At 50.0% G+C, this 26924-nt stretch overlaps 2 protein-coding genes across 4 annotated transcripts in view; both read right to left on the reverse strand.

Annotated features, from left to right (window-relative positions):
* The window catches only part of LOC146782977 (guanine nucleotide-binding protein G(I)/G(S)/G(T) subunit beta-2), a 314590-nt gene that overhangs the window by 61873 nt on the left and 225793 nt on the right, over positions 1-26924 (reverse strand). For all 3 annotated transcript variants that reach the window (XM_085638267.1, XM_085638266.1, XM_085638268.1), the window contains exon 7: positions 22116-22182. In XM_085638267.1, coding sequence (XP_085494393.1) covers positions 22116-22182 — 67 coding nt within the window. The remainder of the gene's footprint in view (positions 1-22115; positions 22183-26924) is intronic.
* Positions 24408-26338, reverse strand: LOC146782978 (uncharacterized). The gene is made up of 2 exons (XM_085638265.1): positions 24620-26338; positions 24408-24529 (listed from the first exon to the last, which is right to left on the reverse strand). Exon 1 carries the CDS (start codon positions 26235-26237, stop codon positions 24651-24653), a length of 1587 nt encoding a protein of 528 aa, XP_085494391.1. The 5' UTR covers positions 26238-26338; the 3' UTR covers positions 24408-24529; positions 24620-24650.

The raw sequence follows: 26924 nt of genomic DNA on the forward strand, positions 1-26924 counted from the left end.
CGCTCAATAAAGGTTGTTGTCGTAGTCATCATCATCATCGCTGGCCATGGAGCCACTGGCAGCGAAGGCCAGGAAGGGACGATACTACGGAGGATTGCAGGCACACAGGAAGGTTCACCACATAGCCCTATATGCTGATGACTTGCTCATGTTCTTGGAAGACACAGGTCAGGCGCTTTTGGGGGCAAAGGCATTATTACACGAACTGGGAGTGGGTCGGGACTTAGAGTGAATTGCGCAAAATCGGGGCTGTTCCCTACTGTCGGAGACAAAGTCGGTCCGCAGACCACGGCAGGGTTGCAGTGGGAAGGAGTAGTTTCTTACCTGTAACTCCAGTTCTGTAGTAGGGGTATCTCTGTTATAGTCATAATCTATGAATAATCCCCGCCCATGTGCGGGGACCCCGGAGCAATCAAAAATATCTCTTAAGCTGTCCGCATTTGCAACCTGCAAAGACACTTAAGAGACAGACAAAATAATACAGCCTAATCACAACAAGGCTGCACTGGCCAGCACTTCCTCTGAAGTGAACACAAAAGCCAAAATAAAGTTGAAATGTCATTTTTTATTCACATTTGACATGTTCCTTTATTATCACACACTCCCTTCACCAAAATCCCTTTAAACAATAGAGAGGAAGGGGTGGACAGACAAGCCCTATAGGCTGTCATTATGTGTCTGCTAAAGGGATACCGTGCCTTTAAGAAACTCTCCAGAGACCCCCGGTATCCCAGGATGCACAGCCAACACAAGTTACTTTCAGTTCTTTTTGAAGGTGTATAACAACAGGCCTGATACCGTCAGGTTACTCCACCGGGGAGGAGGGAGGGTCGCTTAGGACTATAACAGAGATACCCCTACTACAGAACTGGAGTTACAGGTAAGAAACTACTCCTTCTGTAGTAGGGGATCTCTGTGTATAGTCATAATCTATGAATAGAATGGCAAGCCCATCCCAACCAACAAGAAGCGGTGGAGTAAGACCAACCACCAACAAATCACTGTGCAAACAAATTCCTTAGCGAAGCCTGTCCAACCTGCGCATCTGCCCTAGCATCAGAGTCCAGGCAGTAATGCTTTGTAAACGTATGGACTGACTTCCAGGTGGCAGCCTTACAAATGTCAGCAATGGGAACATTCCTAAGCAAAGCGGTGGTAGCCGCCTTTCCTCTAGTCGAATGTGCTGTAGGCTTACCCCCTAATGTTTTATTAGCTTTTTGGTAACAAAGCTGAATACAGGAAACAATCCATCTGGAAATGGACTGCTTTGAGGTAGCTAAACCAGTTCTTACCGAACCATAATTAACAAACAGTTGATCCGACCTGCGGATATCTTTTGTCTTATCCAGGTAGAATTTCAACACCCTACGCACATCAAGTGAATGCAGAGACCTCTCCGCCGGAGAGGAAGGATGCTGAAAAAACGTAGGCAAAGTTATCATCTGATTCACATGGAAATCTGATATCACCTTAGGCAAAAATTTAGGATGGGTACGCATCACTACTTTAGAAGCATGGAAAACAGTATACGGCTCTTGGCAACACAGAGCCTGAATCTCACTCACCCTCCTGGCCGATGTAATGGCTACAAGGAAGGCCGCCTTCCAAGACAAATGCTGCAGCGAAGCCTTATGGATAGGTTCAAAAGGCTCCCTCATCAATCTAGATAACACCACATTCAATTCCCAAGGTGGAGAAGGCCTTCTAACAGGGGGAAACACCTTACGCAAACCCTCCAAAAAATCCTTAATCACAGGGATTTGAAAAAATGAAGTTTGAGAAGGGCCCTTCCTATACGCAGTCAGAGCTGCGAGATGAACCTTAATAGATTGGAAATTAAGCCCAGACTGAGCTAACTGCAGCAGATAAGGCAAAATAACGTCTTCTTTACAGGATGTAGGGTCAAAGTCCTTCGCCTTGCACCATAAGCAGAATCTCTTCCACTTATAGGCGTAGGAGGTCCTCGTAGACGGTCTCTTAGCCTCTTTTAAGATCTCCATACAGTCCTGAGGCAAGTTCAAGTGTCCATACTGCACTAGCTCAGGAGCCATGCTGCCAAACTCAAGGACGAGAGATTGGGGTGAACCATCTGCCCTCCGAACTTCGTGAGGAGGTCTGGCCGGCACGGCAGGCGCCGGTGTGGCAGAACAGACCGGTGAAGAAGGTCGGTGAACCACCATTGTCTCGGCCACTCCGGAGCAATCAGGATCATTCTGGCTCTGGATTGCGACAGCTTGATCAGCACCGCCGGAATCAGGGGAATGGGTGGAAAGGCGTAGAGAAAGCTGTTGGACCAGCTGATCCATAGTGCATTCCCCAGCGTCCCTGGCTGGTAGTACCTGGACGCGAAGTCGCGGCATTTGCTGTTTTCTGCCGTGGCGAACAGATCTATATCCGGAGTGCCCCATTCTGCGAAGACGTCTCTTAGCACGTCGTCGTTTAGCACCCACTCGTGGTTCTCTTGAACGAGTCTGCTGAGCGCGTCTGCTTGGGCATTCTGCACTCCCGGCAGGTGGGTCGCCGTGATCGTCAGATTCCTGGCCACCAGCCAGTTCCAGATCGCCTGTGCCTCCCGAGACAGGGTGCGTGACCGGGAGCCCCCCTGCTTGTTGAGGTAATACATGGTCGTAGTATTGTCCGTCTGAACCAGCAGGGAGGACGTCCTGAAGGAGGGATGGAACGCCTTCAAGGCCAAGTGTACTGCTCTGAGTTCCAAAAAGTTGATATGGTAGGTCGTCTCCATCTGCGACCATATCCCCTGAATCTGAAGAGGGCCCGAATGCGCTCCCCAGCCCTGGAGAGACGCATCGGTCACTATGGTCTGGGCCGGAATGTCCTTGTGAAAAGGGGTCCCCTTGCAGACATTCCCTGGGGAACACCACCATTTCAGAGACTGCCGAGCGTGCTGAGACAACTGGATCTTGTCCTCCCAACGCCCCCTCCTCTGGTCCCATTGATCCTCCAGACATTCCTGCAGGGGCCTCATATGCAGACGTGCATTGGGGGTGAGGAAGATGCAAGAAGCCATCGACCCCAGTAATGAAGACACCGTCCTCACCGTAGGAGAGCGGGCTGAGATGAGATGCAGAGCCTTCCCACGGATCGATAAGCGTCTCTCCTCCGAAGGACACACGCTTGCGGTCAAGGTATTGACTGAAGCCCCCAAGTACTGGAGACACTGCACAGGGATCGGCACTGACTTCGTCATGTTGATGTGCAGCCCCAGACGGTGAAGCAAAGCCGCCGTCCTGTTGAAATGGCACTGGGCTTCCTGATAAGTGGACGCTTTGATCAACCAGTCGTCCAGGTAAGGGTACACAAACACCTTGGTCTTCCGCAGGTGTGCCGCGACCACCGCCATGCACTTGGAGAACGTCCGTGGCGCAGACTTCAGGCCAAACGGGAGCACGGAATACTGGTAATGGTTGTTGCCTACCAGAAACCTCAGGAATTTGCGATGCTTCGGTGCGATCGGCACATGAAAGTAAGCGTCCTGCAGATCTATGGCGCACAGCCAGTCTCCTCGATGCAACTGAGGGTAAATCTGATGCAGGGACAACATACGGAACTTTTCTCGCCGGATCCACCTGTTTGCCTGACGCAGATCCAGAATAGGCCTGAACTCGTTCTTGTCTTTTTTTCTTACGAGAAAGAACCGTGAGTAGAGACCTTTTCCTTTTTGCCTCAAAGGAACAGCTTCTATCGCCTTCTTTTTTAATAGAACGTCCGCCTCCCGCTGGAGCTCCCGCACCATGTGAAGGGAGCGCACTGGTGGAATCTGTGGAGGCGAACTGGTGAAACGAAGACAGTAGCCATTGCAAACAATATTCAGCACCCACTTGTCCTGTGTTATTGTCCTCCACTCTGCCAGGTAGTGTTGAATACTTCCCCCCACCGGAGCGGGTAACGGATGAGGGGGAAGTAACTTTTCAGGGCTTCGACCCGGACGGGCCCTTGTTCCCCGCCGAGGACTGATGCTGGCCTCTGCCCCTCTGGCGCTTCTGAAAGGGCTGCCTGTGGTACTGCTGCTGCTGCTGGGGCTGTTGCTGGGGGCCCGACTGACGCCCTTGGCCCCTCTGCTTGGTGTAGCGCCTGCCCGAGGAACGGAAGGACCTCCTCTGCTCCTTAGGCCGCTCCAGCCCCACCGCCTTCAGGGTCTCCGCCTCAGCCTTCATGCGGGCCATCTCGTCATCCGCATGCGACCCGAATAACGTCGTGCCAGAGAATGGTAGATTGGCGATCTTCTGCTGCGCTTCCGGCTTGAGCGGAGTCAGCCGCAGCCAGGAATGCCTCCTCATATGTATGCCGTGGCAGTACCCATGGGCCGCCAACAACGATACGTCCCCCGCCGCACTGATGATCTGATTAGAGACCATCATGCCCTCGTTCAGCACCTCCTGAAAATCCTCCCTCTTGTCTCTGGGCAGGGAGGCCGCGAACTGTTGCAGGGAGTCCCAAAGCGACCTGTCATAGCGCCCCAACAGAGCGGAGGCGCTAGCGGCCTTCATTGTAGTAGCCGACGTGGAGCACATCCTCCTCCCCAAGGAGTCCATTTTGCGACTCTCCTTATCCGGGGGAGCCGTGGAGGAAGGCGTCGTAGAGTGTTGCTTACGAGCCGCCGCCACGATAACGGAATCCGGTGGGGGGTCCACTCTGAGGAACGCCGGATCCGAGTCAGGGGCCCTGTACTTCTTTGACAGTCTCGAGGGCGCCGGCTTCACCACAGCCGGCGTTAAGAACACCTCCATCGCAGGTTCCTCCAGTCCTGGGACCAGCGGGAGGAGGGGGCGCGACAGATGTACTTTATGCAAAGTCTCAAAAATCACAGACGTAGTGGGAATAGGGGTAGTCACTGATATCCCCAACTTCGCAGCCCCTCTCAGCAACACCTCCTGGAACGTGGCAATGTCATCCACTGGAGAGACGCGGGAAGGAGGCGTCTCTGACAGCGAGGGCGAATACTTGCCAGCCCCCGGAGAGTACGTGCCCCTCGACCCTCTGGAACGGGACCGATACCTCCGTCGACCATGTCCAGAGCGAGTGGAGGATCTGCGCCTACTCCGTGAGCGCCTGCGAGGGCGAGAGCGAGATCTCTGCCGGTGAGGGACCCTCGGGGGAGGAGGCGGTGGCCGCGGTGGTGAGGCAGGCAGCTGAGGCACGGGCAGAGGCAGCGGAGGAGGTGGAGGAGGAGGCAGAGGAGGCGGAGGAAGAGGAGGAGGAGGAGGCTGAGGAGGAGGAGCCAGTGCAGGCACCGGTGGAGGCGCCGGTGGAAGGTCGGGCACCTGAGGCAAAGGGGGCCGCTGGGTACGCAGCGGGGTCAGATGGTCTGAAGCCCCATCACTTCTAGCCGGAGAGCCCCCATCATCATTGTCCGGGCTCGCGGCCATTCTCCTCTTCTTGGCGGGCCTGTCCCGCGGGGAAGCCACCGAAGGCGAACGTCTGCGCCTCCCTGATCCTCGACTGGAGATCGTAATCACTGAGGACGTATTCCCCGATGTCTGGGACGTCGAACTGTACCTCGACCTCGAACGGCGTCTCTTCGCCCTCGACGACGAGTGCCGCCCCGCAGTCGACCGTCCTCTCGACGTCGAACCAAGTCTCCTCGACGTCGACCTTGATCGCCGTCGTCGGGGTGTCTGCCGCGACGTCGACTGTCTCCTCGACGCCGACTTCTGGCGTCTCGACGTCGACCGCCGGTGCCTCGGCGTCGACTGCTGCGATCTCGACGTCGATCGTTGGTATCTCGACGTCGATCGCTGGTATCTCGACGTCGATCGCTGGTATCTCGACGTCGATCGGTGGTGTCTCGACGTCGATCGTTGGTGTCTCGACGTCGACCTGCGTCTCGGCGTCGACCGCCTCCGCTTCGACGGCGGGCGCCGGGATCTCGGCGTCGACTCCGTCAGCGTCGAGCCGTGGGTAGACGGCGGCGAGTGCAGTCCATGGGGCTCGGTACGACGTCGATGTGTTGTCGACGTCGACCGCGACACCTGCGACGGCGACCCGGTCCCGGGTCCCGCCGGCCCCTCCCTCGACGTCGAACGCCGAGGCTGCCGCGACCCAGAGCCCTGGATCGACGGCGAACATACCGGTGCCTTCTCTCTCGCCGTCGACGTCGTCGTCGCCTTCGACGTCGAACGCGACCTACCAGCCGGTAGTCGTCGTTTCTGCTCCTTTTTCTGCCCGGAGGTCCCTCCGGGGGCTGGAGCATGGGCGGAGGAGGGGGAATGGGACCCTCCATGCCCTGAAGTCTCACCGGTCCTCTGCTTCTCCTGTCCCTGAAGGCGAGTCTTCTCCCGGTCCCTCAGGGTCCTTTTCGAAAAGGTGCCGCAGATGTCACAGGCAGCTGGGACATGTGAGGGCGACAAGCAGAGGATACACACCTCATGTGGGTCCGTCTTAGCCTTCTTCCTCCCACACTCAGGGCATTTATCGAATAAAGCCATGCTGAGAGTGGGCCAAAACTGCTCCAGATTGCAGGCAGTAGTAGACAAAGGCTCTAGACGTCGAATGAAACCACTTTTAATCCAAAAAATCCAATTTTAACTAAGTAAACCACCCAAAAGGGTAGAGCTCAAGCTCCAGGGTCCTGCTAGCAGGAGCCGGAAAAAAGAACTGAAAGTAACTTGTGTTGGCTGTGCATCCTGGGATACCGGGGGTCTCTGGAGAGTTTCTTAAAGGCACGGTATCCCTTTAGCAGACACATAATGACAGCCTATAGGGCTTGTCTGTCCACCCCTTCCTCTCTATTGTTTAAAGGGATTTTGGTGAAGGGAGTGTGTGATAATAAAGGAACATGTCAAATGTGAATAAAAAATGACATTTCAACTTTATTTTGGCTTTTGTGTTCACTTCAGAGGAAGTGCTGGCCAGTGCAGCCTTGTTGTGATTAGGCTGTATTATTTTGTCTGTCTCTTAAGTGTCTTTGCAGGTTGCAAATGCGGACAGCTTAAGAGATATTTTTGATTGCTCCGGGGTCCCCGCACATGGGCGGGGATTATTCATAGATTATGACTATACACAGAGATCCCCTACTACAGAATCTAGGTGCCACCCGTACTTAGGGGTCAAGATAAACCACACACATGCGGAGTTGTTGGAGGGCAACATTGGCAGAGCACCGAGAGGCCTGGCGAGTAGCTTTTGAGTTCTGGGGGACACTCCCACTGTCGGTGGCTGGGCGAGTGGCATTACTTAAAATTGTAGCCCTCCCCAGGCTATTGTATTACTTTGGGAACCTGCCGGTTTGGATTGCAGCGCAGGTTTTCAAACAGCTCATATCCATGGTCACAGGCTGTGGGGCACTGGTAGACGGAGGGTGGCTTTGACTGTCTTGATGCGCCAGAGGTCAGAAGGGGGATGGGCAGTTCATGATTTTGAAACCTATTATATAGCTGCCCAGCTGCAATGGCTTACGGAACAGGTAGCGGCAATGCTGCGTGGCCCAGAAGAGGCGAAGGAGAGAGCCCCAACAGTGGGATTACTCACAAATCATACTGGACCTTCCTGTACGGGTTGGTACTCTACCAGAGGATCTTAAAACAGCAAGGCAGTGCTAGAAACGGAGCCTGAGGCGAGTGGGCATTGCAGTCCCACATGCTTCTGATATACCACTATCCATGTGAGGCACTGCCCCATGGAGGCTCTTGGCAGACTGGGCTGAGAAAGGCTACTACCATAGGGGACCAATACGAAGATGGTAACATACTGCCTGTCCAAGAATTGCAGGAGCGATATGACTTGAGAGGGGGGTTGGGGGGTGGGTTCTTGCTTCATGCGGTGCTTACCGCCGCTATCCGTGACCAATGGAAGGAGGGCCTAAATGAACCGCGCACCTCCCTGGGCTGCCAATATATGGTAGTTGCAACGGGCAAGTTTAAAGCTGTAACATGTCTGTAGAAGCGATTGACGCAGGACAAACTGGCACCCCTAGATGTCCTTAAGCGTAAATGGGAGGAAGATTTTGGGAAAGAGATGCCAGATAGGGCCTGGGCCGGTGGAGAGAGAATGGAAGAGCACCAGGAACGCCCGTTTTCAACTAGTGTACTTTTATATATCTTACAAAGAGCTTATCTCACCCCAGCAAAGATCAAAACCTGCTTCAGATGAATGTCGGCGTTGCCAGAGGAGAGTGCGGACTTCCCTCACATGATATGGGTGTGCCCACAACTAACTAGTTATTGGACTGAGGTAGTAGCCCTGTTGAACGTTATAACGGACAGAGCTGGAGTTGGCAATGGGCCCATGCGTGCTGCATTGGTTCCCGCACACGGCTAAAAACAAGATAACTAGCAAATTTTGGGATATGGGGTCGTTGCTGGCAAAATGGGAAATTACGAGGCATTGGAAAGCACAAAGGGGCCCCAACGTAGCTAGATGGAAAAAAAATATCAAGCGGGCGGAACGTGATGGAATAGTGCGATTGCAATTGGCAAAGAGAACAAATAGTGAAAAGGCATTAGAAGCGGCCAAAGCATGGGAATGGTTGGTGGGATTATTAAAAGACCCAAAAGAGAATAGCGATGAGGACAGTGAGATTGACGTACCAGTGTTAGGAACATGAAATGCTAGCCCCCAAGAACAACTGTGCAGTCACCCCTAACACGGTCATGATCTACGAGCATATAATGGTGGCGCACAGCCGCTTTCATTGTTAACCTAGATGAGTTGGAGATACCCATGCATAATGGATGACTAATGAGAAGAGTTGAGCAGGGATGGAAGTGACATGCCTGGAAAGGGGGGGGTGAGGGGGGAGTTAAGTTTAATTCACTTAGTAGTGATGTACAGTTCTAATGTAACTAAGGCTAGGGATGATATTCGATAGTGGGGGCTATTTTGTTTACTTTTTAATTCTCCTCGGCCCATGCCCAACTGAACACTAATGGGTACTGTAGATTATAATTGGTACGTCCTGGTTCTATATGCTAGTAATGATTCTTGAGATGGGAATAATGGAAAGGGACTTTAGCACACTAACTTTGTACTGAACTTGAAAACTCAATGGCCCCGGACATCAAGGTGAAACCCACTAGACACTGCACAGCCAAACACTGCAAAGTGCCAAAACAGGACTAGGAAATCCACACAGTACACATATCTATGAGAGATGAGAAGTCCTTTGAGACAGAAAGCTACACTGTCTGGCCCAAACACCCAGACAGGGAAGTGGGTGATGCAAGTCCCATATGCAAATATTGTGCTTTACCCCAGACAAGGTCACCTAGGGAAGGCTTCTGGTCACTCAGAGTGGGATGTATGGCCCCTGCAACCCCGCAAAAAAGGTCTTGCATCGGCTGCTCCAGCTAATCTAGTCCCTGGCTCAGTTAGCCAGGGGTCGACTCCAACTGTTAACGTGCACTTGCAAAGCCAATAGATTTCACCTACGTGAGATCTATTGGCTTTGTAATATTTTCAAGCATGTTGCACAGCAGCGCATGCTGCGGTCTCTATTGAAACACAATCATTTCATCTAGCTCTTATGATATTAGGTAAAAACGTGAATGTGTGTCTTATTATGGTATGCTCGCCCTTTGGGTGTAAGTCAATATATCCAAACCCACTGCAACACATTTGAAAAGGAGTAGGGACTCTCGACAAATATACACCATAAAAAAAAGTTTCACTGCAGGACACCCGAGTCAATTCTATCCCTGTGCGATAGTATGCATAAAATCTGATTGATCAACTCAAACTCCCCCCATTCAGTGACTTCTACGATTTTTAGTCACCACATATAGCAATCCAGGACAAGTGCATTCATCAGTGCTTGTAATCAACAGACTTTAGTTATTAAAAACATAAGTGCTTTGGTCACATTAAAAGACTACTGATCGACAAAACCTTTACAGAGGCAGAGATTTGCTGAATGTTCTGCAATGATGTTGGTAACTAACTCCTCTGAAACATCAGAAGACTAACCATCCCCATTTGTCTACGGCCCGCTGTTGAAACTAAAATCGATTATCTCTAAGTTTGATTAAATAGGGTGCATTATATGGTGCAGTTGTGAGACCTCACTATGTAATACACTAACTAACCCCTTCAGGACCCTTGGGTTTCGTTCGTCAAACCTTTAGCTCAACCCTGGGTAGCTGTGGCTCTGAGCAGCAAGTCTTCTACAAAGGACAGAGTGTAAACCATTCAAACCGCACCAAAACAATTGAAGAAATCAACATGACAAAGAAAACCTACACCAATTTATAAAATAGATTGTATTGTTGGACACCACAATGAAAAAGATCCACCGGAGGGTTCCAGAGAGATAGAATTTACAAGGTATAATAAATCAAAGCATTTCACTAAACCGTGAACAAGCACTGGCATATTCAACTAATTTGATACTTGGAAACCTTTTCACAAAAACGTTTTGTCCTAGTTGTCCTGCAGTTACTTTTTCACTAAAATGTTTTGCCTCGTTGTCATGCGGTCACTTAAGAGTCACTTTAAAAAGTCCAGTAGGGAGCCAGTCAGGGGAACAAGCAAAGTCCTAAGGAATAGTTCCCTCAGCAGGTGAAGCAGTCTTCAGTCAAAGGCACTTTTATCCATTAGAGGGATTTCCTATGAAGTGGTTGTGATGCAGCGGATGAAGGTTGCAAATATGCTCAAAGGATGCGGTCGATGCGATGCAATGCGGTTGACTGATCGTGCTGCGACTACTGCTCAGTCCACGAAGGGGGTGAGGCGGTATGGGTCACAGGGTCTATGTCCCTCAAAATCCTTTTGGTGCTGGCAGTTGTTCTGTCACCACTGGATTATCAGTCGCCCAGTATCGCAGTCATGAGTCAATCTTCGTGGGCCGGTAACGTATAGTTTACCTGTCGGTATAGTTTTGCAGCTAGAAGATTTTCTTGAATCACTATGCTGTGCATTATTCCGCCTTCTAGTGGTTGGGTCCGGAATTGTTCTATTTCATCTCTTTTTTTTTGTGGCCCAGGTGGCCGTTGACATACCACCATTTGGTGCCCTTTTCGTGACGTCGACGGGCTTCCTCCGGGAGCTCCCACCTTTGGTCGCCACCTTCGGATTTTTTTTTTTGCTTCTTCTCCTTTAGTAGTTCTTGTCCTGTTTTAATAGTCTTCCTCCTGTCTCATCTGTCTGGCAGAGGAGGGTGGGATCGCTAGTAATACAGAAAGTCTTCAAGCTGCAAAACTACACCGACAGGTAAAAAACTATACATTGTGCAGCGTGAATCTTTCTGGATTCACTAGGCTGTTATTATTATTATTATTATTTATTTTTGTAGAGCGCGTAGTCACCCGAAGGTATCCCAGCGCTAAAAAAAAAATCCTATCTCCTGAGTGCAGTGGACCAAGGGAGGGGAAAAAGAAAGGAGGGGCAAGAAAGAGGACAGGGAGGGCGGAACAAAGGAACGAGATAAGGGCCAGGAATGATTCACTGTGGGAAAAGGTGGGTTTTAAGCAGTTTCCTAAACCGGAGGTATTGAGGTTCGAGACGCAGGACTCGGGGGAGGGTGTTCCAAAGTCGTGCAGTCTGGACTGAGAAACGCCTTCCTCCCGATCGGGCTCTCTTAAATTTGGGGGCAACAATGAGGTTTTCGGTGTCGGAACGGAGAGGTCTTGAGGATTTATAAGGGGCGATGAATTTCTTGAGAGCAGGGGGGCCTTGATTTCGTCGTAGTTTGTAGGCCAGACACAGGGCCTTAAATTTGACCCGCTCTCTTATAGGGAGCCAGTGGAGGAATTTTAAGGCCGGTTTGGCCGACACTCTGGCAGGAGTATTCGTGAGGATACGGGCCGCGGTATTCTGAATTCTTTGCAGTTTATTCAGAGTCATCTCCGGGGCGCCCAGGTATATCGCGTTGCTATAATCAAGCCTCGAGATTATTAGGCCTTGAATAAGCAACTTTTGGGAGTTGGGGGGTAGGATGGGTAGGACTTTCCTCAATGACTTCAAGAGACCAAAGCAGGTCCCAGCCACTTTCTTTGCCTGCACATTGAACGAGAGGTCGGTGTCGAGCCACACTCCCAGGCTCTTTACTTCCTCTCTGGGTTCTGGAGGAGGGCCCAAACATGCTGGCCAAATGTTCGGGGGCAGTGTAAGTCCTTTTGGGCCCAGGAGCAGAACCTCCGTTTTTGATCCATTTAATTTTAGGGCAGAAGTGTTCATCCAGTGGTGGACCTGCGCAAGACAATTAAATAGATCTGCTGGTTGTTGTTTGGGGTGGGATAGTGACACAACCAATTGTGTGTCGTCAGCGTAACTGACGACACTCACTCCGAATGGAATGATAACCTCCTCCAATGTGGACATATAGATATTAAATAAAGTGGGGCTCAGGGAGGAGCCCTGAGGCACGCCACATTGGAGGGGAATTTCGGAGGAGCGGGCGTTGTTCTCCCAGATTTGGTAAGTCCTTTGAGCCAAAAAAGATGTAAGCCAGGCTAAGGCGGAGCCCTCTACACCGGCTCCCTTGAGTCTTTTGATAAGGAGTCGGTGGTCAACGGTGTCGAAGGCCGCGCTTAGGTCGAGGAGGATCACTGCCACTGATCCTCCTCCGTCCAGTAGCGTTCTGGCCTCTTCAACCGCTGCTAGGAGGGCGATGTCTGTGCCCTGCCCTGGGCGAAAGCCCGTCTGAGAGCTTTTTAGTATGTTATTACTCTCCAGGAACTGGGAAAGTTTTCTATTCACCAGTTTTTCAGCGATCTTGCTGATTCCTGGGAGTAGGGAGATGGGCCTATAGTTCGCCAGATTTTCGGGATCGAGGGAGGGTTTTTTTAACAGGGCCTTCACGACCGCCGCCTTCCAGCTTAGGGGTACAACTCCCTGTTGGAATGAGGTGTTAATCAGGTGAGTCACAGGAGGGATGATCGTGGAGGCTACCTTTTTGAGAATTCGGAGTGGGGCTGGATCCTTGGGTGAGCCGCTTTTTATGGATGTTAATGTGTCTTCTACTTCTTCAGTCGTGACTTGGCCCCAAGAAGAGAGACGGCAGGATGTTGACGGTTGCGGGAGATCTTGTTCCTCGTCCGGAATCACGGAGGGAATCGCCTCGAGGATTTTTAAGATTTTCCCGTGAAAGAAATCCGCCAATTGTTGGCATTTGGTCTGGTCAGCTATAGGGTCAGTGGGATGTTTAGGTGCGGGTGCTGGGGGTTTCAAAAGGTCTTTTAGGATAGCATAGGATTCCTTGCTGGAGCATACTGCTTTCTCTATTCTCCCCTGAAAAAACACTATTTTGGTTTTACGGATGGTGGTTTTGTAATTAAGGAGAGAAGCCGAATAGATCTCTTTGTTTGCTTCTGTTTTAACTTTCCTCCAGGATCGTTCCGTTTTCTTGCATTCTTGGCGCAGGGCTTTAAGCTCTGGTGTATACCATGGAGCCGAGGCTACTCTTTTGAGGTGTTTAAGAGAGGAGGTTTTAGGGATGAGTGCATCAAGAGAGGAGGTTATCCATTCATTAACCTGCCCGTCAGCCATAGCTGGATCGCTGGAGAGCTCAGGAGTGGACTCTGCTAGCACGGCGGCCCATTCCCCAGGTGCAAGTTTGTGCCACCGCCTGTCAGTGGTCTGAATTTTAGAGGTTTGAGGGTTGGTGAGAGATGTTTCCCAGGAAATTGGGACAAGAAAGTGATCTGTCCAAGGGAGGATCAAGGGAAGCTTGGTGGTGATGGCTATCGCATTAGTGAGGACGGGATCCAATAAATGTCCCTTCTCATGAGTGGGTTCATTGTTTACCAGTCGGATGTTGAATGACGACAGGTCTTGGAGAAGGTCAGCGGCTATCCGATCTGTCGGGTCATTCAAATGTAAGTTGAGATCGCCTAAAATGAGAAAATTGCTGACAGAGAATGCTAATTGGGCGACTGATTCAATAAGAGCGTTAAGGAATTTTCCCGGGGGGCCCGGGGGGCGGTAGATCAGTAAGCCCGACAGGGAGTGGGCTGGGGGAAGTAGAATGGAGAATTGGCAGCTTTCGCAGTCCTCGATTTGGGCATCAGTGGTTCTGCAGGTAAGATGATCCTTAAAAATTATGGCTACCCCCCCTCCCCTCCCTTTGGGTCTATGAAGTGCTTGACAGAGATACCCTGGGGGCAAGGCCACGACAATGTCCGAGTCGGTGCTGTCTGATAGCCACGTTTCCGTAAGAAAGAGCAGATCGAAGTCATGGTCTAAAATTAATAAATTAGTTTCAATTGCGTGTTTGGGGAGGGAACGGCAATTAAGAAGTCCAATCTTAAGTCCGAGTTTAGTAGGTGCGGTAGGGGGTGGAGCGCAGCGCATACAGTAGTAGAAAGGTTTACCTACGGAATGCGTATGGTAACAGGTCAATATTGTTTTCGGTTGAAGTGCACGGAGCATGTCTCCGGTGTATACCATGCGCGCGCGTGGGGTATCCGGCAGCGTTTCTGGGCCTAGGTCCGTCTGGGCCCGGACGGGCCCAGACGGGCTTGCCTTTGGCGCGCCTTCGGCGCGCTGACGGCGCGCCCGCTGCGCCCGTCCGCTGCGCGTACGGATGTTGCACATATTTAAAGTTCAGATTGGACGTGGCCTCAAGAAGTGGGCGTGGCCTGACTGCAGGCTCGCTCGCTGCTGTCGGGAATGGCGTTTTTCTAACCCGTGGCGGTGTTAATATCGACTGCCAGGGAGTCAAGAGGTAAGAGTAAGTGCCCCAGCTGCTGTGCAGGTGAGGGGAAGTGCGCAGTTTTAAAATCACAATCACACACAATTTCGTAAATGACACATGTTTTAAAAGCAAAACCTCCCGGCTGAGCCTCAGGAGTACAGATTTCAATGAGGGCGGGAAAGCGGCGCTTTAAGTAGTCTTAGGGGCGTGGCCTCAAGAAGTGGGCGTGGCCTGACTGCAGGCTCGCTCGCTGCTGTCGGGAATGGCGTTCTTCTAACCCGTGGCGGTGTTAATATCGACTGCCAGGGAGTCAAGAGGTAACATGCATAGACTTTGTAGCGGTTTGCTAGGTTTGTGGTGCCTGCGGGGAAGGTGAGCGTTGGTTACTGAAAATGTGTTGTAAGACCTTCTGTCCCACTTGTATTTCCTTGTTCATCTTAATATCTACGCAGTAGTGCCTAGTGAACGTGTGCACTGAAGACCATGTTGCAGATTTGGCAGATGACTTGATTAACCGTATTTGTTAGAAACGCAATTGTTGCTCCTTTCTTCCTTGTTGAGTGAGCATGTGTTGCTCCCTGTAATTCGTGCCCTGCCTGATTGTGGCAGAATTGTGTGGTTTGTGCAATCCATCGTGCAATGGTATTTTTGGTAACTTGTCCCAGAAAACTGCTGGCAAGACACCAAGAATTGCTTTGTTTTATGGCATTCTTTTGTCCTTTCTATACAGTGCATTACTGCCCTCCTGGCGTCCAGTGTGTAACGCCTTTTCTGTGCTTGTGGTTGGTTTTTGGAAAAAAATTGGTGTTTGTATCGACTGGTTTATGTGGAACCTTGACACCACCTTTGACATGAAATGTGGGTCAGTTCTCATTACGATCCTGTTGTGTGTTTGTCGGTAGGGCTCTTGCAGTGTAAGCGCTTGCAATTCGCTGACCCTTCGTTGTGATGTGATCGCTACTAGGAAGGCTGTCTTTAGCGTGCGCATATGCAGTGTTGCTTTATGAATAGGCTCAAATGGAGTCTTCATCAATTGAGTTAGCACTACATGGAGGTTCCATGCTGGAGGTGGCATTCTGTTTGGCAGTGCGATCCTTTTTGCCCCTCCTAGAAATCTCTTTACTACTAGGGAAGTAAAGACACTCTTCCCCGTTTCTCCTCTTGTGTAAGCCACTATTGCTGCTAAGTGCACCCTTAGTGATGTGTAGCTTAGTTTATTTTGTGGTAGATGTGTTAAGTACTTCAGCACTGTTGATTCCTTGGTAATCATTCACTGTAGTTTCTCCTTAATGCATCATTCGGCAAATCCTTTCCACTTTGCTAAGTAGCACTTCCTTGTGGTAGGCCTCCTTGCCTCTTAGCACAGCCATTGAGCTTGCTGGTAGTTTGAGATGTGCAAACGAAGTCGTCAGGAGCCATGCCGCTAGGCTGAGGCTCTCTGGCTCTGGGTGTAGCACCCTTCCGTTTTGCATTGTTAACAGGTCCTTTCTTGTGGGGAACCTGTGTGCAGGTGCTTTTGCCTTCTCCATAATCTGTGAGAACCAGGTTTATCTGGCCCACTGAGGCGCTATCAGTATTAGCGTCATGTTGCTGATTCTGCATTTGTTTAGTACCGTGTAGCAGTGGAATCGGTAGAAAAGCGTAGGCAAATGTCCCTGACCAGCTTATCCATAGCGCATTCCCTTGGGACCGTTTGCACGGTTGTCTGGATGCGAAGTTTTGGCATTTTGGTGTGTTGCAAATAGGTCTATTTGTGGAGTTCCCCATTTGTTGAATATCTTCTGGATTTCTTGATTGATTTCCCATTCGTGGGATGCTGACGTCTGTCTGCTTCCACATTGTCCTTTTCTGGTAGATGTATTGCTAGCAAGTCTATTTGCCTTGGAATTGCCCATCTCCATATCTCCTGTGCTAGCACGGATAGTTTCAATGATTGTGTTCCTCCGTGTTTGTTGATGTAGAACATGGTGGTGGTATTGTCTGTTTGGATTAGTACCCAGTGTCCATACAGCTGTTTCTGAAAGGTAGTTGATGAGTTTTATCGCATCGTGTTGTGACCACAACCCCCTTACTGTGAGTGTGTTTGTGTGTGCTCCCCACCCCAGCTGGGAGGCATTGGTCGTGTGAATGGTTTCCCTTGTGTTAGGTTCTTCTTGTTCCACCACGCTATTTCTTGCGGTACTGTTTGCATAACAACCACTAGATCTTCCCAACTCCCTGTTGCCTGTGACTATTGTTGTTGGATCCATTATTCGAATGGTCTGATGTGGAGGCGTATATTTGGGACCAAATGTATGCATGACGCCATCATTCCCATCAGTTTGCTCACTGTCCTCACTTGCCCCTTGTGGTAAGGATGTGTCTCCTTCAATATTGCCAAAGTTCTTTTTGTGCTCGGAAACACCTTGCCCTGTATGGTGTTGATCTCCGCTCCTAAGAAGATCTTCACCTCTTCTGGTTCTATGGATAACTTTCCCCAATGGATTGAAAACCCTAGTTGGACTAGTGCTTGTATGGCCTCTTGCATGTGCCGCTTGCTTTTGTTGTATGAGCTTGCTTTTACCAGCCAGTTGTCAAGTTACGGGTATACATGTATTCCATGCCTCCTTAAGTGTGTTGCTACTGCTGCCATGCATTTCGTGAAAACCCTTGGTGCAGATTTGAGTCTGAATGCCAGCACTGTGAACTGGTAGGGAGTCTTGTTAATCATAAACCTTAGTAGATGTTTGTGCTTGTTGTTGATGGGGATGTGCAAGTAAGCGTCATTTAAGTAGATAGTTGCCATGTAGTCCCCTTCCTGTATCTGGGGTATTACTTTTTGAAGAGATGTCATTTTGAATCTTTTGAGTTTTTATGAACTTGTTTAAGAACCTTAGATCCAGAATTGGTCTTAAGGCCTCGTCCACCTATGGTATGAGGAAGTAGGTGGAGTAGACACCCTGGTTTCGTTCCTTGTATGGTACTATTTCTATGGCCCTTTGTTTAGAAGTTCCTGTGCTTCTTGTAGCAAATGAGCATGCTCCTTTGCTGAGTGTACTCTGCAGTTCGGTCTCTTGTCTGGAGGTGGTTTTTCTAGCTCTATACAGTAACCGTATTGTAGGAGGTTTAGTATCCATTTGTCTGATGTGATCTTCCTCCACTCCTGGAAGAAGTGTTTTATCCTGCCTCCTACTGGTGTTCTATGCAGGAGGAACTGTTGTTGGTCTTGAATTAGGTCTGGTCTGTCTTATCCTTTGCTGCAACCCTAGAGATTTTGACTGGGTGTGCGTTGGTCTTACGGTGGAGTCACTTGGATGTGGGTTGTTGACTCTCCCTCTGTCAGTTTCCTCTTTCTCGTGCACGTCCTTGAAAGAATTGTCCTCGGGGCTGGTACTGCCAGTTTTGCTGCTGCTGTCCCTGCTGTTGGCACTGGTTACCTCCTTGATAACCCTGTTGGAAGGTTTGGTGTGGTGCCACAGGTTGGTGGCTCTCCCTACCCGCTGGTCTTCTTGAAGGTGTTCCTCTTCTCATTCCGCTGAACTGTAGTGCCCTCATAAACCTAGCTGTCTCATTGCCCTTCTTGAGCTGATTTGAGTTTGTCAACTGGAGCACCGAAAATCTGTTCCCCGTTGAAGGGTGTGTTGAGGATCTAGTTTTGTAATTCAGTCTTGAAGCCTGAAATCCTTAGCCAGGCATGCCTTCTCTTAGTTACTCCCAGCATCATCTGCCTGCTTGATGTCTCAGCTGCATCCAGGGCCGACTTCCGACATGTGTTAGCCATGTTCTTTCCTTCCTCTACCAGGTGGCTCACCCTGTTGATGAGCACATTAGAATTGGCATTGCGCCAGTGGATCGCCGCACTCCTTTCCATTTTGCTCCCCATTAGGTCCATTCCCCTGCTCTCCTTGTCTGGAGGTGGTCCTGTATTTGTGGGTATATAGGCCCTCTTTTTAGCCATGGATGTTCTGACTGAATCCGCTGGTACTGATCCCCTAATATACTTAGGGTCCTTAGAAGAGCGTTTGTATTTCTTCTCAGTCCTTGGAGTTACTGCTTTACACATAGCAGGTTGCTTGAAGGCCTACTTCCCCTGGTCCAGCACACTTGGGAGCATGGGTAGGGAACTGGCTTCTTGTCTGGGATGGTAACAATGTCTCTAACAGGAAGCAAGATTGAAGTTTCTCCTCCTCTAGCTGCACTCCATACGTGTCTGCAGCCCTCTTAACGACCTGGTTATAGATTCCTATGTCGTCCAGTGGCGAACGCCTCGAAGGATAGGATTCTACTCCCTCTTCTGGGGATTTGGCGTTGAGATCCTGCCACTGCAAGTCTTGCACCTCCAAGGATGTCGAGCCCTGGTAGGTCTGTTTGTCTTCCTCACCTTCGGCTTCGCCGTAATACAGGTCTTCTAATCCTGTTTCTCAACTGGTTCTGGTGTCGTCTGTGGTTGAAGGTCCTCGATGCACCCTTGTGCCTAGGCTGTGGGCTTCGGTGAGAGTGTATTGCCTCATCTTTTCGTCCAAGTCCCTCTTGCGTTGCAAGATGCTCGCCATTTCGGCCTCGAGCCTCTTCTTTTTGCAGTTGCGGATGTAGAGTGTTGACGGCAATGCTCCTTTCGAGGACTTTGGCTCACCCTTTCGAGTATCAGTGGAGTGCCTGGGGTTCGAAGACTCTTTACTCCTTCGGCATTTTCTTTTGAACCTAGACGACTGATGTTCTCCGGTCCCTCAGCGATGTTGTCCTCTTCTCCACTGGAGAGGCCGAAATCTCGGAGCGATGGAGGTGCTCCCTGCCCCTGCATGTTGTAGTTTGCCCTTCTTTGCCTCTCTTACTCTGCGGATCTTCTCGGTGAAGGCCGCGCAGGCGTTGAAGTCCTCGCTTCGATGGTCGAGTGGCAGGCAGAGATTGCAAACTGGTTGATGGTCCTTCTGCGCGTACTTGTAGTGGCAGTTGGCGCAGAATTTAAAGGGTGTTTTGTCCATTATCGCACCCAGGGAGCCCCCCGTGTGCGCATTCTCCGTAGGAACGTCCAAGTTCTTTGTTTTTCTCCTCTTTCGTCGTCCCCGCTACGTGACCCGTAGTCCGGTATGTTCTAAGGTGATTTTCTGATTTTCCTGTTTTCTCGTGGATTCTTCTCTCCAAGTTGTGGAGCTCCTTCACTGACGATCCAGACCCAACGGCGGAAAAAAAAGAATCTGATGGCAGCCAAAAGATAGGAGCTTCCGGAGGAAGCGCGTAGACGTCACGAAAAGGGCACCAAATGGTAGTATGTCGACGCCCACCTGGGCCACGAAAAAATAAAAAAGAAATACAACAATTTCGGACCAAACCACTAGATGGCAGAATAATGCACAGCACAGTGAATCCAGAAAGATCCACACTGCAAAACTAACCTTCTAGAGGTCCCAGCTGCACTTTGACAGCACTACCAGGTTCAGTGAACTCTGGAGCATTGGTCCTGGTGCTGCACGGCAGCAGTTAGCAGCCGGCTGAAGACTTTGGCATAACATCTTTCCCCAGAAGGCTTCTTCAGCTGTTGTGTCCCTCTACTGCAAACAGGAAGCAAGTCACCTGGACATTGGAGTCTCTTGGCTTTCGCTGGGCTCTGGAGAGGACAGTCTTCAGCAGAACAGGGTGGGCACAGCACCTTTCCTAGCGAACACGTGCAGTCCACAATGATGTAGCCTCTTTGCCGGTTCCACAGTCCCAGTACAGCAACGCAGTCCTTTTCCTTGGTCCTCCTTCCAGTCCAGTTGAGACCAGATTTCAGGGAGCCAGGGGTGCCCTAATTATGCTTACAAAATTCCCTTGGGGCAGGATCCAGTTGATAGCCAATGGGCTACCAGGTTCCCTCCCAGTAGATGACCACTTCCTGCAGTGTGTGGCTTCTGAGCATTCCAGGATGCACCATTTTGCCAACTTCCAATATGACAGAATCCCTCTTCCGGTATGTGGAATTCCATAGCCCAAGTCACATGTGTGGCAACATGCCCCTGGAAAACTGGCTTGGCAACTGGTTTCCTCTCCTGTCCCTAGTGCCAACCTGTCTGGCAGAACAATGGAGCAACTCTTCTCGCAAGTGTAGCCCATTTGCCCTTCAATGGCAGCTTCTCCTTTGGAACTCGTCTTTTGGGCCAACACCGAGTGGCTTCCTTCCTGTATGAGGGAGGAGACACCTCCTTCCAGAGCAGGTCCCTATTGTATAATTTCCTGGGAGTGGTTAGCAAGTCTCCACAGGAGGGCAAAACGTGGTCTTGGTGACAGGAACCAATGTGTAACTGAACGGGCACAAGGACCTAAAGGCAACCAAGTGTCAACTTTACTAAATTTGCACACCAACTGGTTAAACTAATTTTAACCCGAAAATCCAAGTCGGGCATATAACAGGTTGTTTGATACCCACTTTGGTCGCACAGTTTCAGAGTTAGTAGAGGGGTGTAGCTCTGTTGGAGTCTGGATTTAGCATTACTTTAATTTGCAAAGTCCAGCTAGCAGTTTAAACTGACATTCAGCCTACAAATGGCGGGCTGGGAAACTTTACTCGTATCACACCCAGGGTGGCACAACCAGTGATGCAATTCAGGGGGGTGGGGGCACTAACTTACACACCCTGGGTACCATTTACAAGGGACTTACAGGTACGTTAGTTTAGGCAACTGAGTAAGAGCCAATTCGACCTACTAGTTTAAGGGTAGGGGCACAGGTACTGGAGGTATGGTTACCAGGCTTCAGTGCCCTCTCAAAAGTAGAAAAAACAGTAGTTTCAGTCCAAAAACTTGGGGGTGACCATACAAAAAGGTGTTTACTTACACCTAGTCTCGTTGCGACCTGTGGCCATATAGTATAGCCGGAGGACGGATTAGGCTGGTACCTGTAACCAGTTTTGGTGTATTCATTTGAATGACTGTAACCTGAAGATATGGTTTAAACACTGAAGAATGGCTTAAAAGTATAAATGGGGAAAAAGCCAACCCTCCTCTCTCTCACACACACACACACACACACACACACACACACACACACAGGCTATGGGGGGCGCCAGTTCTGGCACTGAAGTGCACTTCTTAAGCAGAAGAGCACATGCTCAGGCAAAGCCCTGCCACTCATTGCGCAAGAGAGCTAATGCTGTGCTGTGGTGGTGTACAAACACAATGTAAAGGAAAGCTGAAGATAAATAGATAATGGTGGATCCAAAGTCCCTCTATACAGGCAGATATGCAAGTATTTTGGAGGGTGGCAAGACTAATAAAGCAGTCGCCCGGCGAAATCTATTTGCCATTTTAGAACAAAGTGTGGATGTGACTTGAGAACAAGACGATAATATCTCCTCAGCACCCATTTACTAATTTTGATGGAACAGACTATGTGCTGTTAGTTACTTATAGTAAGTGTTAAACATTTCATCAGTAACTTTCTAGCTAAAAGGTCAGGATTTTAAATAAAAAGAGTTATTAGTTTTCAGGGCACAATTAGAACCAGAGCCCGTGATGCCTCACTAACACCAACTGAAGTGCGATCAAAGACATGAACAAGAGGAAGAACTGCTTACCAGGTTGTGTCACCAGAGCTGGTTATGATCTGATTATCGTCCAGAAAACGACAGCAGGACAGGTACCCTAGAAGAAAGAAGACACCAGGTTTTAATAGAAGAAAGAGGTTGTCATATTTGAGACAATATTTAACTACCCGCCTGTATTGCCAAAGACAAGTAGCTTAAAGGCTAAATTTCAATACGCCCCCTGGAAACCTTGCACCATGTGGTCTCATGAATTGAAAAATCACCAAGAAATTTACGACAAGGAACCCAGAGTCCATGGAACATATAGCCAACTCACTATTCACATACACCATACCACTCTCCCCCCCCCCCCCCCCCCCCAAAAGTACTAAACTAGACTTAAAACAGCTACGCGATTGAGATCAGCCCCTGGTGGGTAATGGATTCTTTGGAGACAGTTCTACCAGCCACACTTGGCTCCTCAGTGAGAATCCAACCCCGGCTCCGTGCTTCAACAAAGCACTTTGCTTGGAAAAAAACAATGCAGGGGCCTGGTAAGGATCTGGAGAAAGGACGAGGAGCTAAAATCAAATACAGAAATAGCTATACAATATCATGGGCTCCGTACAACAGCCAGAGCATCTTTTACTTGGACAAATTCTCTAATGCCCCAAATAAAACGCTCAAACGTGGTCAAGGAACTCTCGTCTCCAGTGCCCTCACAGTCTCAGTCCCAATGCAAAGAATTGGCCCACCTCTTTGTCAGAAAGGGGTCCGACATACAACTGCATTCGGCAAAGGACTAGAAGGCAAAAGGCCAGGCTAATGACTGCCACCACCACCAGCAAACGTCCGCCTGTTCAAATAGGTGACAATATCCTGAAAAGGTGGCCTAGGACTCCTAAAATGAAGTCCCTGACCCTTTTGAACTTCCCTATTTTTTGACCATTTTACAGTCAGTGAAATCAGGTTCCCCGCTAAACACCCTTGCTCCGTTCTAAGCTTTGCCTTCTGGACCCCGAGTTACTACAACTGGTGGTAAATCTTCTCAATTCCTCAGTACAAGAAGGCCATGTTCCACAAAGGTGGAAGCATGCTATGGGCCTACCGCTTTAAAAAAGAGCCTACCTGTGATCCCACCAACTGGTTTAACTTCAGGCCGATTTCCCTGTTGCCCATCTGCTCCAAAATCTTGGAGAGGCATGTGAATTCGCTGCTTGCCATCTTTGTGGAAGTCAAAAATAGCTCCATCCTTCACAATCTGGTTGTAAGACGAAGCACAGCACCAAATCCGCACTCCTAGGAGTCACTGAACATTCGAGATGACTCCAGGATGAGAGTTTAAGAGTCACGCTGATCTGGTTAGATCTTAGCACTGCTTTTGACACTGCCCCGTTCCATCACGTTGGAAAGACTGAAGGCACGGGATCAGCTTTAGCCTGGATGACCTTTTTTATGAAAGCTTGGAATTCCAGGTTCTCTCGGCCAGTGTTTGGTCAGAGCCATGTGATCGGACTTCTGGAGTTCCCCAAGGCTCAGACCGATGCTGTTCAATATTTGTGTACGCCCTTTGGCGGATGTGGTGGAAAGCTGTGGCTTAAGCCTATTTTTTTTATGCAGATGAGACAACTTTTTTCTCGGTCATCTGCTCAAGGCCACAATCCCAGAGCCCTAAATATGGGTCTGAGTCGGCTCTCTTCTTGGATTAACACCATTTCACACAGGCTCAATGGCAAAATGACAGAATAGTCTTGGGTAAGAATCCTCAAATCTGGGGTCCACAGCAGTGGCTGGAATCCCTGGGTAAAGAACCTGGGCTTCTGAATGGCTGGACGATGGACCTCAGGTGGTTCTGGTGGCCTCCACTTGCTTTGCAGGGGTGAAGTGGGTAAAGAATCATTTGTGTGATCCCACAGCCAACCCAAAGGACAATGATGCACGCTCTGGCACCATCAAGGACCAATGATGGCAATGTTCTCTATCTTTGATTAGACAAGGCATCCTTTCGACACCTTCAGGTAGTAAAGAACTCCGCAGTCAGACTTTTGTATTGCCTTCGAAACGAATAGTTTCTTACCTGTCGGTGTAGTTTTGCAGCTTGAAGATCTTTCTGGATTCACTATGCTGTGCATTATTCCGCGATCTTGTGGTTGGGTCCGGATTCGTAGTCTTTTCTTTGTTTTTCTTTTTTTTTTTTTTTGTAGCCCAGGTGGGCGTCGACGTACACCATTTGGTGCACCTCCCGTGACGTCGTCGTGCTTCCTGCGGAAGTCCCACCTTTGGGGCGCCATCTTCGGGTTCTTTTTTCCTTTCCTCTTTCTTTTTTTTTTTTTTTTTTTTTTTAACCCTAGGCGATTGATTAATCCTTCTTGTCCCTTTATCTGTATGTTTGTATTTCTTTGATCCTTTCCATTTTACCCCCTCTTCCTCCAGCCTCATCTTCCTGGCGGAGGTGGGTGGGTTCGCTAGTGAATCCAGAAAGATCTTCAAGCTGCAAAACTACACCGACAGGTAAGAAACTATTCGTTTTGCAGCGTGAATCTTTCTGGATTCACTATGCTGTGCATCGATTTTGTAGCGGTTTTCCTAGTTCTGTGGCGGCTGGGTGGTAGATGAGCGTTGGTCGTTGAAAATGTGCTGAAGCACCTTCTGTCCAACCTGTGCTTCCTTGTTCATCTGAATATCCACGCAGTAGTGTTTCGTGAACGTGTGCACAGATGCCCAAGTTGCCGCGAGGCATATGTCCTGGATGGGCGTGTTCGCCAGGAAGGCCACGGTGGCCCCTTTCTTCCTTGTGGAGTGAGCCTGCGGCCCCTCAGCTAGCTCCTGTCCAGCCTGTTTGTGACAGAATTGAATAGTGAGGGCAATCCACCTTGCGATGGTGCCCTTAGTCACTGGTCTACCCATGAAGCTAGTAGCAAAGGACACAAACAGCTGTTTCGACTTCCTGAGTTCTTTGGTTCTCTCAATGTAGTGCATCACCGCTCTTCTGGCATCGAGGGTGTGCAGTGCCTTTTCTGCGTTTGTAGTCGGGTTTTGGAAGAAACTTGGTATCTGGATAGTCTGATTTATGTGGAACGCCGACACTACCTTGGGCATGAAGTGTGGGTCTGTTCTCAGGACTATTCTATCTTTGTGGATCTGAATGTAGGGTTCCTGCAGCGTTAGTGCTTGAAGCTCGCTCACCCTGCGTAGTGAGGTTATGGCCACCAGAAAGGCTGTTTTCATAGTCAACATCTGCAGTGTGGCCTTGTGAATGGGTTCAAACAGTGCCTTCATGAGCTCCGTCAGGACCACATTCAGATTCCATGCCGGCGGCGGCAACCTTTTCGGGGGGGCCATCCTTTTGGCTCCTTCCATGAATCTCCTCACCACCTGCGAGCTGAAGAAACTTCCACCTTTTTCACCTCTGGTGTAGGTCACGATGGCCGCTAGGTGTACCCTTAGTGAGCTCGAGCAGAGGTTACTCTTTAGAAGGTGTGTGAGGTACCTCAGTACTGTTGAGTCTCTTGTCATTCTGTTTTGCAGGCCCTTTTTCCGGCACCACACAGTGAACCTCTTCCATTTTGCGCTGTAGCATTTTCGTGTAGTTGGTTTCCTCGCCTCCCGTAGCACTCGCATCGTGCTCGGCGGCAATCTTAAGTGTGCGAACTCTAGGTCTTCAGGAGCCATGCCGCCAGGATGAGGGTCTCTGGCTCTGGGTGCAGGACCTCTCCGTTTTGCATTGAGAGCAGGTCCTTCCTCCTCTCGAACCTGTATGGGTCGCCTTGTGCCATTTCCTGAATTTGTGAGAACCATGTCTGCCTCGCCCACTGCGGAGCCACCAGGATCAGGGTCATGTTGCTGGTTCTGCACTTGTCGAGCACTCTGTGCAACAGGGGTATCGGTGGAAAGGCGTAGGCAAATGTCCTCGACCAGCTTATCCATAGGGCATTTCCCTTGGATTGCTGATCTGGTTGCCTGGACGCGAAGCTTTGGCATTTTGCATTGTGGCGTGTTGCAAAAAGGTCTATTGTGGGAGTCCCCCATCTCCGGAAGAGTTTCTCCGTTTCCTGGCCATTGAGCTCCCACTCGTGTGATGCTGAGGTCTGCCTGCTTAGCCAGTCTGCCTCCACATTGTCCTTCCCCGGTAGGTGAATTGCCAGTAGATCTATCCTGAGAGGTATGGCCCATCTCCAAATCTCCTGAGCTAGGGATGAGAGCGGGAACGACTGTGTCCCCCCTTGTTTGTTGATGTAGAACATCGCCGTGGTGTTGTCTGTTTGGACCAACACCCTCTTGTTGAACAGGTGCCTCTGGAATGCCTTCAGGGCTAGCAGGATTGTTTTCAACTCGAGGTAGTTGATATGGCGGACCGCATCTGCTGGGGCCCATAGACCCCTCACTCTGAGGTTGTCCATGTGCGCTCCCCATCCCTTCTGCGATGCGTCCGTGGTAATGGTCACGGTTGGGATTGGTGGTGTCAGGCTTCTCCCTGCTGTTATGTTGTCTCTGTTCCACCAAGTTATCTCCTCCTGCACTGCGTGCGTAACAACCACTAGATCCTCCCAACTTCCGTTTGCTTGTGACCATTGTTGTTGTAGCCATTCCTGGAATGGTCTCATGTGCAGGCGTACATTCGGCACCAGCTGGATACAGGACGCCATCATCCCCATCATCTTGCTCACAGCCCTCACTGTCATAGCTCGCCCCTTCTGGTAGAGCTTCGCCTCCTTCAGTAGAGCCTCTGTCCTCCTCTCGCTGGGCACTACTGTACTGTTGCGGGAGTTGATCTTTGCCCCCAGGAAAATCTTCACCTGCTCCGGTTCCATCGATGATTTTCCCCAGTGGATCGAGAATCCCAGATTTGTGAGGGTGTCT

The sequence above is a fragment of the Triturus cristatus genome, chromosome 12 (assembly GCF_964204655.1).
Source record: "Triturus cristatus chromosome 12, aTriCri1.1, whole genome shotgun sequence".
NCBI classification, from domain to species: domain Eukaryota; kingdom Metazoa; phylum Chordata; class Amphibia; order Caudata; family Salamandridae; genus Triturus; species Triturus cristatus.